The 17,235-nt window shown below is 42.3% G+C and overlaps 1 protein-coding gene and 1 long non-coding RNA gene across 3 annotated transcripts in view; one reads left to right on the forward strand and one right to left on the reverse strand.

Annotated features, from left to right (window-relative positions):
• Positions 1 to 10,763: 10,763 nt before the first annotated feature.
• OGA (O-GlcNAcase) overlaps positions 10,764 to 17,235 on the forward strand; it is a 29,061-nt gene continuing 22,589 nt past the window's right edge. The window contains exons 1-3 of one of the 2 annotated variants that reach the window (XM_056805066.1): positions 10,764 to 10,909; positions 16,123 to 16,174; positions 16,449 to 16,546. In XM_056805066.1, coding sequence (XP_056661044.1) covers positions 10,783 to 10,909; positions 16,123 to 16,174; positions 16,449 to 16,546 — 277 coding nt within the window. In that variant the 5' untranslated portion in view covers positions 10,764 to 10,782. Of the gene's footprint in view, positions 10,910 to 10,969; positions 11,667 to 16,122; positions 16,175 to 16,448; positions 16,547 to 17,235 lie in introns of those variants that run through there. The other variant, XM_001369640.4, reaches the window with a different exon arrangement.
• The window catches only part of LOC103100832 (uncharacterized), a 30,383-nt gene continuing 26,304 nt past the window's right edge, over positions 13,157 to 17,235 (reverse strand). The window contains exon 3 of the long non-coding RNA XR_460422.2: positions 13,157 to 13,529. This is a non-coding gene — a long non-coding RNA (uncharacterized LOC103100832). The remainder of the gene's footprint in view (positions 13,530 to 17,235) is intronic.

The following is a 17,235-nucleotide window of genomic DNA, read 5'->3' on the forward strand; positions in this document are numbered from 1 at the left end:
AATAAACCACATGGATCCCAGCACATGATGATGAGAACACAACCAATCAAAGACTTCTTCTTACCACAACCTTACTTCATTGGCTCTGGGCTAAGGCTATAATCCCAATCCTTCTTGCCTTAAGAGTATGTTTACTTTCTGCACTTGACTCCTGTTTTTAAAAAAAGAAACTTGTTTCTCCAAGATATTGTTCATTGTATATGTATTTAACAGAGGAATTGAACTGGCCAGAGGTAGAGATAGGAATAGACCCTAATTTATGAGAATTGGTGCTGGGGGCACCAGCTGAATAAAAGATAAGTTATCAACATACATCATAGCTCCCCTAAAGCAGAGGAGAATATAGAATCTGAACAATAGTTTTTTTGGTAGGCGGAGGTTTGGTAAGTGACCAGAAACCACAGAAGCTCCAGGCTCAAGCAACTGTTCTCCTCATAGTCTTTCCCTATGTAGGTTTAAAGAACCCAATCCCCTACAGAAGGAACCGAGGACAGAGAGTAAAGAGAAAACAAAGCCTGAAGGGAAGAATTGTGAACCCAGAGGTACCACCCAAATAGAGATAAGAAAGTGGCTAGTTCTCTTGTGGGTGGTTAGGTGGCAGAGTGGATAGACTGGAATCAGAAAGACTTGAATTAAAATAAGACCTCAGGGACAAGCTATGTGACCCTGAGCAAATCACTGAACACTGTTTGCCTCAGTTTCCTCATCTGGAAGATGAGAAGGATCTGGAGGAAGAAATGGCAAACCATTCTAGTATCTTTGCCAAGAAAACCCCAAATGGAGTTACAAAGAGTCCAACACAACTGAAATTGCTAATCAACAACAGTTCTCTTGGGTAATTTGGGGAAGAAGGCACTAGCATCTGAGGAGATCCTGAAAAGCTTCATGTAGGAGGTAAGACTTGAACTGAGCTTTGAAAGAAATTAGACCCTAAGAGACAGATAGGAGGAGAGAGTACACTCCAAGACAGCCTATGCAAAGATATGGAAGGAAGAGAGAGCTGCAAGACAGTTCTAGTTAGACTAAAGATTAAGTAAAGAAATGGAAAAGTCAAGTGAGGAGCAGGTTGTGAAGGACTTTCAATGTCAGAGGAATTTGTGTTTTGTCCTTAATTCAATAGGAAGCCAACAGAATTCGTTAAGCAAATGAATAACATGGTCAGCTTTACGTGTCACAGTTCAAGAAACCCCAAAGGGATGGTGGAAATGTCGGAGGAGGGAAGGCAGTGTATGAGAGGGACATTATGAAGGTAAAATCAACAAGACTTGGTTACAGATTGGAAATGTGGGTGATGAGAGAAGAGGAATGGCATTTGGGTCATTAGCCCAGATGACTGAGAGGATGGTGATGCCCTCAATAGCAACAAGGGACAATGGTTTGAGGAAAGAGTTCAGTTTGGGATTTTTAAGTTTAAGATGTTTATGGGAGAAAGGAGGTGGGAACTGGGGAAGTATTTGCACCTTCATGAACCAAGCTGAATTCACAATGCGTGATGTTGTGGAAGGGCAAGAAGATTTTTGCTCAGAAGTATACGCAGTGCCACACAGTGAAAAGGAAGGCAAGCCCAAGGCTATGTAATCTGAGTGGATTCTTTGGTCAAAAGACCGATCCATCTGGCTCTAAGATTGAGTTTGAGATATCTGTCAGACAAATAATTAGAAATTTTCTGGAAATCTGAAGAGAGGATACACTATGCTTTTTGTGTTTGCTCATCATTCTAGCCAAACAGACAAGTTATCATACTTTTATGATTCTTTAAAAAGATCTGATTAAGCTTCCCATTCAAGTGAGTTGGTCAGGTTCAACAAAGGCAGTCCTCTGCACCTCTATCCTAGAAGGGGTTGTATTTTTTTTAAGATTTATTCTAGCATCATTAATTAATTACTTAATTATGGAGAAAGCTTACTTAATAGTATCATGTGACTTTTACCTTTGGTATTTGGGGAGTAGGGGGGAATTGCCCTTGGTATGTAACATTCTGTTTGTTAACCCACATGCCTCAGCCTGTCCAAAGGCAAGGGATAAAGCAGGTCCACTGACTAAAAACAATGCAGGCATTTCCAACTTATGTTCTCTAATTTTCCATGAGGTAAGCAGCCCAACTGCAAAGATTTGATTAAAATACTGTCTTTCAAACTACTGAAAGGCATTTCATTTTATTGTATAATAATCCTAAGTAAAGAATATCACATCACATTTTCTAGTGTGGGCGATCTTTGAATGTCAAGTGCTTAGATATCCTTGGCTGTTGAGGCTCACAGAGGAGTTCAGCTAGAGATGGCTTTCTCTGGACTTGTTAAAAATCTGTACCTTGGGATTGACTTTGAAAATCTTTTGAATTTATGAATTGCATATGAAATAGCTTACACGGTATTGAAAGGTAGTACTACTACTTCATTTCGAGGGTTTAGCGATAAAGATGTTAAAAGCTGGTAATGGCATGATCATAAAGCTTAAGTCAACAATCATTCTTCTGAATAATAATAAAAAAATGACTAGGAAAGCCAATTTTAAATGACCAATAGACTATTGGAGATTCAAGACTAGAGGACAGCAGAGAAGTTAATGCTGGACACGCATATTTGTCAGCATAGTGATATGAGAATTGAGCATGATGATAATTTTATTTTATTAATAAGTTATTAATAAATAATAATTGAATGGAAGCTAATGAGATTGAGGAAAAGGAGAAAAGAGACCGAGGGGCAGCTGGATAGAGAGGTAGGTCTGTGGTCTGGAGAACGTGAAATCTGTCCTCAGGCACTTCCTAGTTGTGTGACCCTGGGCAAGTCACTTGCCTTAATACAATTCTAAGACAGAAGGTAAAGGTTTAAAAAAAAAAGAGAAAAGGATCATCACAGATCCCTGGGGTACACCCATGGTTAGCTGGCAAAACATCAAGATCCAGAAAAGTGGTTACATCCATAAGAAGATAATTAAACATTCAGCTCTAACCTAGACTGTGTGAGCAACCCACAAGATCCAGATCTCCTAGCCAGCCAGGTAGGGTTTTCTTTAATCTTTCACCTTCAAGATCCTCTGGGTGATAATGTTCTCCTCCTCTAAACAGTATATTGTTCTAGAAATCACTTCCCAAAGAGCCTCAGGAGCTCAGTAATTCTTTAACTCATAAGGGAGCCACCAAAGCTGGAACTGTCTCAGGGACCACTTTTCACTGACCTAGACTGAGGGAAAGAAATAGAAGGCAGAAGCAGTAGCCAGCGGTTTAAGGTCCCGTTTTTAGGTTAGCATGTTTCTGCTAACCTGGGTTTGTGATTGCTTTTAGTGAGAGTAGGTGAATCCTCTCCTTGTCTAGCCAGAAATCTAAGGTAGACAAAGTGCTAGAAAAGAGTCCAAAATAACAAAAGGTCCTAAAAGAAGAGGAGGCCTTTCTCCTTGTATATCATGTAGGTTCCAGTAGGACCTATGCTCCTAACTCCCAAGAGTCTATACCCTTGAGTTTGTGAATTAATCCAGTCATTCTGGAAGGCAATTTGGAATTATGCACAAAGAACGTTAAAAGACTGTCTGCCCTTTGATCCAGCCATACCACTGCTGGGTTTGTACCCCAAAGAGACAAAATATTTATACAAAATATTTATATTTATAGCCAAACTCTTTATGGTGGCAAAAAAAATTGGGAAATAAGGGGGTGTCCCTCAATTGGGAAATGGCTGAACAAATTGTTGTATATGATGGTGATGGAATAGTATTGCACTGTAAGGAATGATGATCTGGAAGCTTTCCATATGAACTGGGAGAACCTCAACGAACTGATGCAGAGTGAAATGAGCAGAATCAGAATAACATTGTATACAGTAAGTAAAACATTGTGGAAAAATCCAATATAATGGACCTTGCTACTAGTGGCGATGCAACAAGCCAGGACCCTCCTGGAGGACTTTTGGGAAAGATTCTATACATTGAAAGAAAGAACTATGGGAATCGAAATGCAAAAACGAAACATAAGACATCACTTATCACATATATATATATATTTTTTTATATGGGTATCTGATCTGGGATTTAAGCTTTAAAAAATTGTTCTATAGCAAAAATGAATAATATGGAAATAGGTATCAAGTGACAACATCTGTACAACCCAGTGGAATTGCTTGTCAGCTCTGAGAAGGGGGAGAAAAAAGGGGAGGGAAAGAAAATGAATTGTGTAAACATGGACAAATATTTTTTTAAAATAAATTAAAAAAAGATTCTATTCCTTTGGCTCAGAGTGATCAACCATCTTTGACATAGCTATTTAATTAAGGGGCCCAATCTACTATTACCAAGTAATAATAAATAGTAAATAAATAGTAAAGTAAAAAAGTTTCAAAGCACATGTGCCTTATGAAGTCACCAGCAGGGTGACTATCCAGCACCATGGGAAGTGCTCTTCTTGACAAAAGTCTACATCCCATAATTTCAACAAGTGGATTGAGAACTCAATTGATTAGGGGTACTACCCACAACACGTGCTTTAGGGATGACTACCTCTGACAACTGTGTAGAGGATTGACTATAGGGAGGAAAGACTTAAGGTAAGGAGAACAATTAAAAGGTTATTGCAAATAGTTCAGGAAAGAACTAATGAGGACTTGCAATTGGTGATGTCCTTGCAAGTGGAAAGAAGGGAACTAATGTTGAAATGATGTGAAGCTAAACAGATAAAACTTGGCAACTGACTAGCTATAAGAAGTAATGGAGATTGAAGAGTTCATGATGACTCTGGGATTGGGAATCCTGAGAGACTAGAAGGAATGTGGTATCTACGAATAAAATAGGGATGTTAAGAATAGAGGGTTGGTTTGACAAAAAAGAGAATGAATTCTGTTTTAGAGTTGCTGTGTGAGATGTCCATCAGACAATTTCTAATAGATGTGAGATTTGAACCCAGAAAAGACACTAGGGTTCAATACAGAGACCCAAAAATCATTTGAATAGAAATGATCATTGAACCTATGGGAGCTGAAGAGATTACAGAGAAATAGGGAAATGATCTCTAGCCATAGGGATACACCCACAGTTAGTGAATGGTTCATGGAGAAGGATCCAGCAGGAACACAAAGGACTGTCCAAAAAGATAAAAGGAAAAACAAGAGTCTCATAAAAAATCCAGAGAAAAGAGAATCCGGGAAGAGAGGGAGGATAATTAATTGTGCCAGATATTGCAGAAGTCAAAAAAACATTGAGGATTAAGAAAATGTGGTGATTTTAGAAATACTGAAACTTTTGAGAGAGTAATTTCAGTTGAGTAAGGAAGTCTGAAACCAGTCTGCAAGAGGCTGATCAGTGTAGTTAATTATAGTGGACAATTTGTTCTAAGGGTTTGATTGGGAAAGAGAAAAGATATAGGATAATAGTCTGAGAGGACAGTAAAGAATGAGTATGTTTTAAGGATTGGTCCTTGTGTAGGAAAAAGACCACTTCTTCACCAGTTTGGAATAAAGGAGAGATGATATCAAGGTTTTGGAAATATAAAGTAGAAGAGAAGAAGGAATTCATAGAGGATGGCCTCTTTTTTTCTCAGTAAAAAAAAATGAGAATATCCTCTGCTGATATTTCTGTGGAAAAGGGGTGCTACAGAGGTTTGAGAGGGATATAAATGCTTGATTTGAAGATTATGGCAGAAAATTAGTTAGAGGGGAAGATTGCCTTCCAAGACCCAGTCAAGATTAGATAACTTTTTTGTTGTTGTTGTTGAAAAATGATCTTTTCTCTCTGAGGCAACCATACTAATTTCAGTTTCAATATGGTAAGCTCTTAGGAGTAGGGGATCATTAAATTAACTAATTAAGGGTCAAAATAACTGAGATTTGAGGGTCAGCTAGGTGGCTCAGTGTAAGAAGAGCCAGATTGGGAGTTGAGAGGACCTGTGTTCAACTCTAGCCTCAGATACTATAGTCTAGTGGCTAGCAGGTTGGTCTTGGAATTAGGAAGTCCAGCTTTTGATTTATACTAGCTGGTGATTTGGGCCTGGCTTGATTACCTTCCCGGTGCCCCAAAGCAACTCTCTCATGGTAGTCTCTCGGTGACCGAGAATGACAATTGTCTTTGTGTATTTTCATCTACGGTGTACCCTCATATGGCTTTGAAGTCCAAAGACTGAGGCACAAAGTTTGTGGCACATGGGGCATGGGATGCCAGTTGTTACAGGAGGTGCGGTTGTGGCCTGGTGTCGGCATTCACGCGCAGCGGCAAGACGTCGACGTCCTTCATCTCCAAAGGTGGTGACGGCATGGTGAATGTGGGTTCGCCAGCTGCTTCTGACAGAGGCAGCAAGTTCTAGTTGCCTTAGTGTAATGCCAGCCCACTTCAAGTTTGACTTTAGCTGATCCTTATATCTTTTCTTTGGTCGGCCTTGTTTCCTGAGTCCAGCTGACAGATCACCATAGAATACCTGTCTTGGTATTCACTGTGGGTCCATGCAGATGACGTGTCCAGACCATCGTAGCTGGATTTTAAGGACCATCACTTCAATGCTGGAGGAGTTGGCTCTGTCGAGGACTTCCTGGTAGGTGATTCAGTCCTGCCATCGGATCCTCATGATTGACCGGAGAGAGCGTTGGTGGAATTGCTCCAGCTGTTTCATGTGCTTCCAGTACAGTGTCCATGTCTCACAACCGTACAGGAGCTATCTGAGGACCATTGCATTGTACACTTTGAGCTTCGTCGCAGTGCTTACACCACTGTGTTGGAGGACTTTGCAGTGCAGTCGCCCAAGGGACTGGCTGGCCTTTTGGATCCTGGCATTAGTCTCGTGGTCTAGGGACCCGTCGTTGGTGATGACATTAGAAAGCTGTATGCCGTCGATAGTTATGCATGGCTGGTTAGTTGGCCTCCCTGGTGCAGGTTGGAACAGCACCTCTGTTTTGCTGAGGCTGATAGTCAGGCCAAACAGTTTTGTTGCAATGGAGAACCTATCCTAGTTTGAAGATGATTTTCTTGGTGGGCCATGAGAGCACAGTCATCTGTGAAGAGAGCTTCCAGGATGAGTCTCTCTATTGTTTTTGTTTTTGCAGTCAGGCGGCGAAGGTCGAATAGTGAGCCATCCAGTCGGTATTTGATGTAGATGCCCAGGTCTAGATCCATCACAGCATGTCATAATACTTGGGTGAAAGATAGGTTGAATAGTACCGGAGCGAGGACACAGCCTTGTTTCATGCCATTGGAGATGTTGAAGCAATCAGAAGTCTCTCCACCAGATAGGACTTCCCCTGTCATATCGACATGAAAGAGCTGGATCAGTTTGACGAATTTTGCTGGGCAACCAAGCTTGCTAAGGATCACCCACAATGCATCCCTGTTCACTGTGTCGAATGCCTTAGTTAGGTCTATGAAGACAATGTAGAGACTCAGGTTCTGCTCAAGGCATTTTTCCTGCATTTGCCTCACTGTGAAGACCATGTCGATGGTGCTGCGATCTGGTCAGAAGCCACATTGTGATTCAGGCAGGTTCTGCTCTGAAACAGATGACAGGAGTCTGTTGAGTATAACACGGACGAGGATCTTTCCAGCAGTGGAGAGTAGTGAGATTCCTCTGTAGTTCACAGGCTGCTCATGCACCTTTGTTCTTGTATAGGGCTACGATGGAGGCATCTCTGAGTTCTGGGGGCATGTCTTCCTCTTCCCATATGCTGGTCAGCACTATGTGGAATGCCTGAAGCGCCTTTCCCTTTAAGGCCTTGTACACCTCGGTTGGGATCCCGTCTTTACCGGGTGCCTTGCCTGTACTCATTTGTTTAATGGCTTTTTGGACTTTCTCTATTGAAGGAGGGATGTCAAGTTGTTCAATGGTGCAGTTTTGGGGGATCTGGTCAAGGGCGCTTTGGTCGACTGAAGAAGGTCAGTTGAGAAGCTGACTGAAGTGTTCTTTCCACCTGCTGATGCCTTTTTTATCTTTTATGAGAGTGTCACAGTCAGAGGATAGCAAGGGAGTGGTGGTGGGTTTTAATGGCCCATAGATAGTCTTGAGGGCACTGAAAAATTGTTTGTAGTTTTTCGTATCAGCAAAGCACTGGATTTCTTCTGCCTTTTTTTCCCACCATTGGTCTTGCATCTTCCTGATTTCACACGGTGCCGTGGGTTGGAGAGACTTGAATCTGTCCTTTTTAGGAGCAGAGTTTGGGTTATTTTGCCACTCCATAAAGGCTTTGTTCTTTTTGCTCAATAGGTCTTCAATAGCAGTGTTGTTCTTGTAGAACCAGTCCTGGTGGTTGCATTGTTTGGGGCCTAGGACTGCCTTTTATGTTTCCTGCACTATGTCTCTGAACTGGTTCCATTTCTTGATTGAGCTTCCAGTGAGTGGTTCCTTGACAGACAGTTTGTCATCCAGGCAGGACTGGAATGTTTGCAAATAAGATGGATCTCTAAGACGACTCACATTGTAAAATGTGCGAACTGTCTAGGCACAATGCACATTTGAAGAGTTGCTCTAACCAATTGGTGATCTGTCCAGCATTCAGCTCCTCTCATGGCTCTGGTGATCTGTACATCCTGGATGTCTTGCGAGCATACAATAATGTAGTCAATGAGATGCCACTGTTTTGATCGTGGGTGCATCCACGTTTTTTTATATTTGTTCGCCATTCTGAACACAGTGTTCGTGACTCTGAGTTCGAACTCTGAGCATTTGCTGAGTAGCAGTAGGCCGTTGTTGTTCATTTTGCCCATGCCGTGTTTGCCAAGCACTCCTTTCCATCTTTCATGGTCCTGGCCAACGCAGGCGTTGAAGTCTCCCAGTAGTATCAGCTTGTCATTTGTGGGCACTGAATGCAGGACGGCACTCAGGTCAGAGTAGAACTGCTCGATGGTCTCCTCTGTGCTGGTTAGTGTAGGGGCATATGCGCTGATTGTGGCATACCAGTCTTTGCTGAGAGGCAAATGGATCTTCATGAGCCTCTCGATGATGCCCACAGGCAAGTCTGGCAGCTGTTTGAGCAAACTGGTCTTGATAGCCAGGCCAACACCATGGATTCTGTCTTCATTTGTGGCTCTACCTTTCCAGAAGAAGGTGTATCCAGTGGTGGGTTTGCTGAGTGATCCCTCTTCTGGTAAGCGTGTTTTGCTTAAGGCTGTGATGTTGATGTTATATCGTACCAGTTCTTTACCAATTAGAGCTGTTCTTCTCTAAGGTCTTGGGGTATTCTCTCTATCAAGTAATGTTATGATGTTCCATGCTCCTAGTAGGAGTTTCTTTGTATTATGTTTTCTTTGATTTAGACAGCTTAAAGGGATGACCCACCAGCCATGGTGTGCTGACCAGGTGTTTGTAGGGCAGGCAATGTTTGGGACACCTTTTCTAGTCCCCTCCCTTGATTAGGGTGAGCAATGCTGTCCTAGAGAGGGCTGCTCAGGCCCCCAGGATGCTGCCAAATGTCTCTGCTGCCCTACAGGGACGAGCGACCACTGGTCCATGGGCCGCCTACGTGCAGGATCGTGACTACAACTTCCAGTGGTCACCTCCACCTGTTGCGTCACCACTCCCCCATCACCGCAGGTCTTGAAGAGGGTGGACGGAGTTAGGATAGATGAGTGTGCACAAAGATACTTGTGCGTGAAGGAGATTTAAGTGGAAAAGTCGATGCACAGAGACAGTCCCACTCTCTCAGCGTTGGAAGCCTGGGTCCAGTGGCATGAAAATTTGTTACACCTGGAGACTTCCTCAGCTGCATTGGATGGCCGCATTGTCTTTTGTGCTCCAACCCGCCCTAAGCACTCCACAGTGCTTTGCTGCATCACCATCTCAGCCGTTGAAACTTCTTATTGGTTTCTTCTGCCTGTTCCACCAAAACAGTCTTCACATGCTGGGTGAGCAAAGCCCTGGTTCACCAGGGGTCGACCAGATGGCTACCCTGACAAGGTTTAGCTGGCCTGTCGAAGCCGTTGCCCAGGGTGTGGCTGCTGCCGCATGCTAGCAGCTACTGGGAGCCACAAGTGAGAGCTGGGTGTCAGGTGGGGGTCAGAGGCTAGAGAGCTGCCCTAGGAGGGCACGACAAACCCTCCATACCAGAGATACTACCCCTCCCTGAACACCCCATACACCCCTAATTCTCTAATTCTATATAAATAGCAAAGAAGTTACTGATCTTCATCATCAGAAGAGATTTCTACCAGGAAATTCTGGGTACTTTATGAAATCACCGGTGGTGATGACTGAAAAAAAATGCAAGAGATCACCTTCAAGTAGGGTAGTCGGGGAAGCTCGGGCAGGAAGATATGGTACCTAAGAGAATACTTTCCGCAAACATACTGGCATGTTGGAAAGACTACAGTACTGAATTCACAATGGGAAGAGCCCGGTTCCAGGTCTGGCCCTCCTTTCTTCCCAAAGTGATTGTGAGCAAGTTTTCTTACCTGCAAAATGGAGAGGATACGAATACCAGTTGGTATGAGGAAAGTGCTTTATTAAATTTAAAGTGCTATAAAGGGTGCCCCAAAAGCCTTCGGATAGCTGTAGGGTTAAGTGCTGGCCTTTGGGAACACCCAGGGTAAATAGATGATGGTTCATAACAATGACATGCCAGGCAGTCAACTTTAGCTGAAAGGAAAGCATGTGAAAGGGAGTAGTGTGAAATTAGGCTGGAAAGTTAAATAATGGAGGACACGCTAACCAGAGCCCAGGATCTGGGGAATTCAGCCAGGCTGTTGCTGCAGTAGAAAAGTGGGTCAGCCTCGGGAGAGAAGGCCTGGCTCTTTAAGAAACAGATGCTGGACTTCCGCGCTTGCGCACTCTAGAAGTAAACACCTCTCCCCCTCCCATTCTCCCCTTCTTCAGGTGATGTAATGGTCCATCCCAGAGTGCTCGCCTGGTTCTACGGGGAGAAACTCGAATGGCATGTTCCGCTGTTGCCTTTACAACCCATATCCCTGCGACTCTTCAACTCCGTATCTCCCCCGCCAACTGAACTCAGTGAGTTGGCCCGGAGGCGGGGAGGGCGAGAAGGGTAGAAAGGACCGGTCTGAGCCGGTCTGCGGCGCAGGCGCAGTGCGGATAAACAGGAAGCGGGCGGTAGCGGCTGAGGCGAACTAGGGGCTCTAGGGAGAAGCGGCGGAAGGAGGAAGGGTAGTAGGAGGGCGGTGGCAACAGCAGCAGCAGCGGGTTACCGGAGAGAAGAGAAGGGAAAGAAGTTGGCCTTCTGCCTTTGGGGAACAAAAAAGCTAGCTTGCCCCCCCTATTCCGGGTCTCTGGTTGCCCAGATCCGGCTCAGGCGGCGGCTGACAAAGGGCTCGCGCCGGGCACCGCCGCCTTCTCATCCGGGCATTCGGGCCCCTGTCGGGAGGTGGCGAGGGTGGAAGAGGGGGAGGGGAAAAGAAGGCGTAGCGAGCACGGAGAGCGCGCTCTCTTACTCGGAGGTCCAATCCGAATCCCTGGGCCGACAGACCGACCGAGAGGACGGACGGAGGCCGGGAAGGTCCCGCAGTGACTGCGGCGGTGGCGGCGACCGGGGCCAGGAGGATGGTGCAGAAGGAGAACCAGGCGGCACTGGAGGAGCGGGAGAGCGAGCTCACCCCCAACCCTGCTGCTACCGCTGCCACCCCCGGGGGTCCCCTGGAGCCGGCTGCAGCCCCATCCCCGGGGGAGGGCAGCCAGGCTGGGGCAGGAGGCGGAACTGCCGCCGCCGCTGCCTCGGGTGGAGCACGGAGGTTCCTCTGTGGTGTGGTGGAAGGTGAGGGCCTCCGATGGGACTGGGCTGAAGAGGGAAGCCCCTGACCTTTTGAGAGGTTGGGAATTGGGGGAAGGGAAGAGGCCGTCCTTGGCCCCACCCTGTGGAGACTGTGGGCTTTGAAAAAGGGTGAGAATTGCTGGTAAACCTCATCCCTCTATATACCCTTTGGGATTGATACTTCCTTTTGCGCTCCACGGCCTGACCGCACCCGTTTTGGGCACATATCCAAGTACCTTCGCTGGCCCTTCGGCTAGTGCCTGGAGAAGGAAAGGGCGGGTTCTGATTCTAGAACCCTTGCTGCGCAATCTTACAATTTCTTAGGATCTTTTTCCCTCCCCCAAAGCCCGCCTCCTCTACCCCTACCTCACCTCCCCCATCACCACCAAAACTCCCCCTCCCCCCATCGCACTTTTGTAATCTGGGCTGAAGGGGAAGCAGCTGCAGCACCGCCTGTATTTTTAATCTATGCTTTGCAGTTTTGCCCTGCCGTCTTCATTCCCAAATTCCTTTGAGGGCCATACTGCCGGTTCAGAAACCATCTTGAGAGTCTTCCCTAGTTCCTTTTGCTCGTGTGCCATATGAGAGGCCTAGTCTCTTCTGGAATTGAAGGACAGAGTTGTGAGGCACAAAAGTGATAACATACAGTCTCGGACGTTAACCTCTTTTATAAATTTTAACCACAATAATTATTAGAAGTTAAATTTGATGAATAAGAGCAGGCCGAAAATTATTCGCAGAGTACGGCCAGCTAGAAATGTACCATTTTGAGACTGAGTTGGGTAATTATTTAAAGTTGTATTCCCAGCGCCTGCCTCTGTGCTTTGGCTCTTTGTAAAGCCAAAATCAACATTTGTTGATTACTGTCGTTTTTAAAAGTAATACTTAGTAGGTGAGCCAGCCAGAAAATGGTTTGTCTGTGTATTACCTAAACCATGGAGAGGATCCTGTTCCCCCAAGCATTATTCATGCATTTGAGTTTGCTGCTTTTTTCTGTTACCCACCCTTTTATTTCCTTTGAAACGTTTTAGCTACCTAGAGTTTAGCAGACATTTGTCTTGTTAGCATGTTTCATTCCTTATGTTATGTAACAAGTAAATTTTTTTGTATATCAGAAGAACACTCCCTAATGTTATTTCTGCTAAAAGACAAAGATGAAAAACATTTCCGACTTGGTAAGGGAACTCCTTGCTAATTTTAGACTTTCTAGCTTTGTTCCTAAGTGGGGATGAACAGCTGTGAATTTGAAAGATAATGGAGACTCTTGACCTTAGTTGTTTAGAAATAGTTTGACTACTAATTAAAGCTTTAAAATTTGTAAATTACTACTTCCGTGTAGAGCCAAAGATTTTCTGAGGCAGTGGACAGTAAATCTGATTTTTTTTTATCTGTCACTAATCACCTCCGAGAATGCTTTTTAAAAGTTTGGGGATTGCATAGATGCAGACTGCATTTGGCTGCAGTTAATGCTTGTGAAATTATATGTAACAGTATTATGACTTACCAGCTGTTATATTTTATTAACATCTATTCAGTTAAATGTGGTCAGAAAGATTCCAGTAGAATCAACATGTTTCCGCCTCAGAAAGGACGGGTGTGTCTTTATCTGTGTATATACACACATACATAAAGTGTACAGGAACATTTATATGTTCAGGTACACTAGTTGTAAAAAAGTCTTAGAGGAAGACAATTCAAATAATAGAGAACTCTTAATAGAGGAGAAGAGTTCTTGGTCACATCATTTTGTTTTTCAAAGCAGAATTGTGTAGTTCTCCTTCCTGCCCCTAGAGGCCAGTTCTCTGTTCCCTTGTGACTGTACCTGAGTCAGCACTGATTCTTTGTTCTTCTGGTTTGGCACCATTCCTAAAATGAGTAAGAAGAGACAGTTTAACTTTTAAGTAATTCCATGTCCTGTCCAAGTCCCCTTCCCTTTTTCTCCTAAAAATAATCCTTATTAAGATACAACTGATATATAACAACTCTTGTTCCTCTGGTGCCAGTCAACCAGAATCATGATTCTAATTGTTTTTATAGAGTATATTTTAGGATTCTTTAGAAAATCAGCCTAATCCTCAAGAAATATGTTTGTAGCTTTTTTTTTTTTAAACCCTTACCTTCTGTCTTGTATTGGCTCCAAGGCAGCAGAGTGGTAAGGGCTAGGCAATGGGGATCAAGTGACTTGCCCAGGGTCACACAGCTGGGAAGTGTCTGAGGCCAGATTTGAACCTAGGACCTCCCTTCTCTAGGCCTGGCTCTCAATCCACTGAGCTACCCAGCTGCCCCCGCTTTTTTTTTTTTAACTATCAAAGAAGTTCAGTTTTTTCTATGTTTCCTGATGCTGAGACCATTAGGAAACATGGGAACTCTAGTTAAAATTAACTGTTTAAAAACTCCTTAAAATAACTCATAAGGTATAGATAGGGGAACTTGACAGGATTAGAAACTATCTTGATTAAGATGTCACCAAGCTAGGGCAGCTGGGTAGCTCAGTGGATTGAGAGCCAGGCCTAGAGAAGGGAGGTCCTAGGTTCAAATGTGGCCTCAGACACTTCCCAGCTGTGTGACCCTGGGCAAGTCACTTGACCCCCATTGCCTAGCCCTTACCACTCTTCTGCCTTGGAGCCAATACACAGTATTGACTCCAAAATGGAAGGTAAGGGTTTTTTAAAAAAAGATGTCACCAGGTCTCTTAAAAGTCTGTTTCATTATTAACAAAAATTGGAACTTATTAAATTTGTATGTTCTTAGATAATTTTATGTAAATTACTGACTTTAAAATGTGGCTAGCACCCACAGAAGATTTGCCTTGGGCTCCCTTAGCAAGTACGTAATCGTGACTACAATGTTAAGAAAATGTGTATGAATATATTTTCTATTAAAATATTACCATAGTAAATTTAAAAATAGCATTTAGAGTACCTTTTTTCATCTTAAAATCATAGACTCGGGAGCTGGCAAAGACTTTGGAGGTTAAAGGATACTCTTTATCCATTATAATACCCCTGAAAGGAAGTAGCAACTCTCTTTTAGAGAAGATGCTATAAGTATTAGGGGAGAAAAATTGATGTAATAGAAGAATTCGGATTGATAAGTGCCTAAATCCAGTATTATGTGCATACAGCTCTTTGTTATCAATCTGTAGGGTTTTTTTCTGCATTAAGTGTCACTAGTTTTTTTTTTTTGATATCTCTTATGGGAATTGGTCTGGGGTAGATCAGGTTCTTGAGAATTTTGTATCTTTAAAGTAGTTGCTCTAGAATTGAGGCTACTGGAGATGTTCCTGTCTGAGTCTGCTTCCTGCTACTTTAATTTGTTGTGAATGTGCTTTGCCAATCATTTCTTTGATTGCAGACAGCTTTTGTTTCTGAGTAGTTAAAAAAATTTTTTTAAATAACTAGAAATGATCATTACAGGTAAAGCCAAGTTCCTTTCTGATTTTTTTTTCTGTTCTCTTCTACCTTAATTGTTCTTTGCCCTCACCTACTCCACTACACACACTCCATCAGAAAACAGTAAAAATGATTAGTCAAACCAAAAATGAAAACAATCTAACTTATGTGACCAACAGTAATTGAAAAAGTTATCTTTAAATGACTGTACTATATATGTGTATATGTGTGTGTGTGTGTGTGTGCGCACATATATAATATTTAAAAAAAAAACTTACCTTAAGGAGCAGTTATGTGGCTCAATTGGGTTGATAGCCAGGGTGAGAGAGCCAGGATCCTGAGTTCAAATCCAGCCTCAAATACTTCCTAGCTGTGAGACCTTGGGCAAATCACTTAACTCTTAATTTCCTAGCTCTTTCTGCTCTTCTGCCTTGGAACCAATATTTAATATCTATTCTAAGACAAAAGGTGAGGTGGAGGGTTCTAGTTTAGTATCAATTCTAAGAAGAATAGCAAGGGCTAGGCAATGAGGATTAAGTGACTTGCTCAAGGTCACAAAGCTAGGAAATGCCTAAAATCAGATTTAAACCCAGGTCCCTCCAACTCCAGGCCTTGTACTATTCTATAATTTTTGTAACTGTTGGCATAGGATCTTTGTTTTTGCTTTGCTTTCTTCACTGGATTATTCAGTAAATTTAATCAAACCCTATCTTGTATCCTATGGATAAGAGAAACAAGAAGTTTCCCTTAGGTGAACAATTTTGAGCCTCAGAGGGTCAGAGAGGAGTGAATAGTGAACATTGAGTAATTTCTACTTCCCAACCAAATTGTCAAAAGTGCTTGAACATCTTAAAATGACTTATAAAGTATTTAGAATACCAATCTCAGATCTGACTGATTTATAGACAATTATTTGATCCTCAGGGCTTGACTTTCCACTGCCATCACCAATGAACTTCCAGCCCTGATTTAGAAATTATGCTTTTTGTACAAAAATTGAAAGGAAAGTGCTGTGATTTTTCTTTTGAGATGTGAAAAAAATAACTTGAATATTACTTTCAATCTAGGATTTTATGGAAGACCTTGGGTTATGGAACAGAGAAAAGAACTCTTCAGAAGGTAAATCATTATTTTTCAAAGGCAAGAAATGAGGGTGCAACTCTTTATAAATATTACATTTTCCATTCCTTTGAAATTGTTAAACATCACCATAGAAACTTGTGAATAATTTGGTATTCTAACAGTCTTTCATTTTGGTTATCTTCTATTTAAATATTGGTACTTTTTGAAGGAATATGGAGTATTACAATTTTCAAACTTGTTTCATTATAATGTCAGTCTACACATATACAAACAACTCTTTAAATATTTTATTCCCCTTTTTCCCTTAAAGGCTACAGAAATGGGAATTAAATACATATTTGTATGCACCAAAAGATGACTACAAGCATAGGATGTTTTGGAGAGAAATGTATTCAGTGGAAGAAGCTGGTAATCGTTTTCCTTTTTAAGCAATATTTTCTGAATGTGTGTGTTTGTGCGCATGCGTGCCTATTCATATATACATTTGTATAAGTAAGAGAAACAGTCTTTTATATTTCAGGATTTCAATAAGTGATTTATTAGTACTTCCCATTTTTTTTCTTTTCCTGTGATTTTAATTTGGTTTAATTTGGTAAGTTTAATTTGGTAAGAAGACTAAAATCAAGCTCATGGGTTTAATTCTATGGGAATGAATTAGCTTTAGTTTATTCCAAATGTCTCATGCTATAGATCACAAAGGAGAACTTTGTCAATAACTCATAGTTCAAAAGTTTTTATTTCATATATAGGTGAGGAAACAAGTCTGAGAGGTTTTGACTAGTCATTAGAGTGATTTAGAATTAGTTTCATTTGAGGAAATTATAACCCACCCAAGAGAAACATATGGGACCTATCTAGAACTAGTAGAGAAATTAGAGCTTATCTGTATCTCTTATGCATTACTTTTATTTTACAAACAATGAAACTGAGGTTCACAGAAGTTAAGCAACTTGTCCAAAGTGATCAGAATAGCAAAGTTGGAATTCAAACCAAGGTTCTCTGACACCAAATCATGTTCTTTCTACAGTGATGAGAATGTGGATAAAAACACAAAGCCATCTCTTCTACATTGCCCTTCTGGTGATGACTCAATTATA

This window comes from Monodelphis domestica, chromosome 1, assembly GCF_027887165.1.
Source record: "Monodelphis domestica isolate mMonDom1 chromosome 1, mMonDom1.pri, whole genome shotgun sequence".
In the NCBI taxonomy this organism is placed as follows: Eukaryota; Metazoa; Chordata; class Mammalia; order Didelphimorphia; family Didelphidae; genus Monodelphis; species Monodelphis domestica.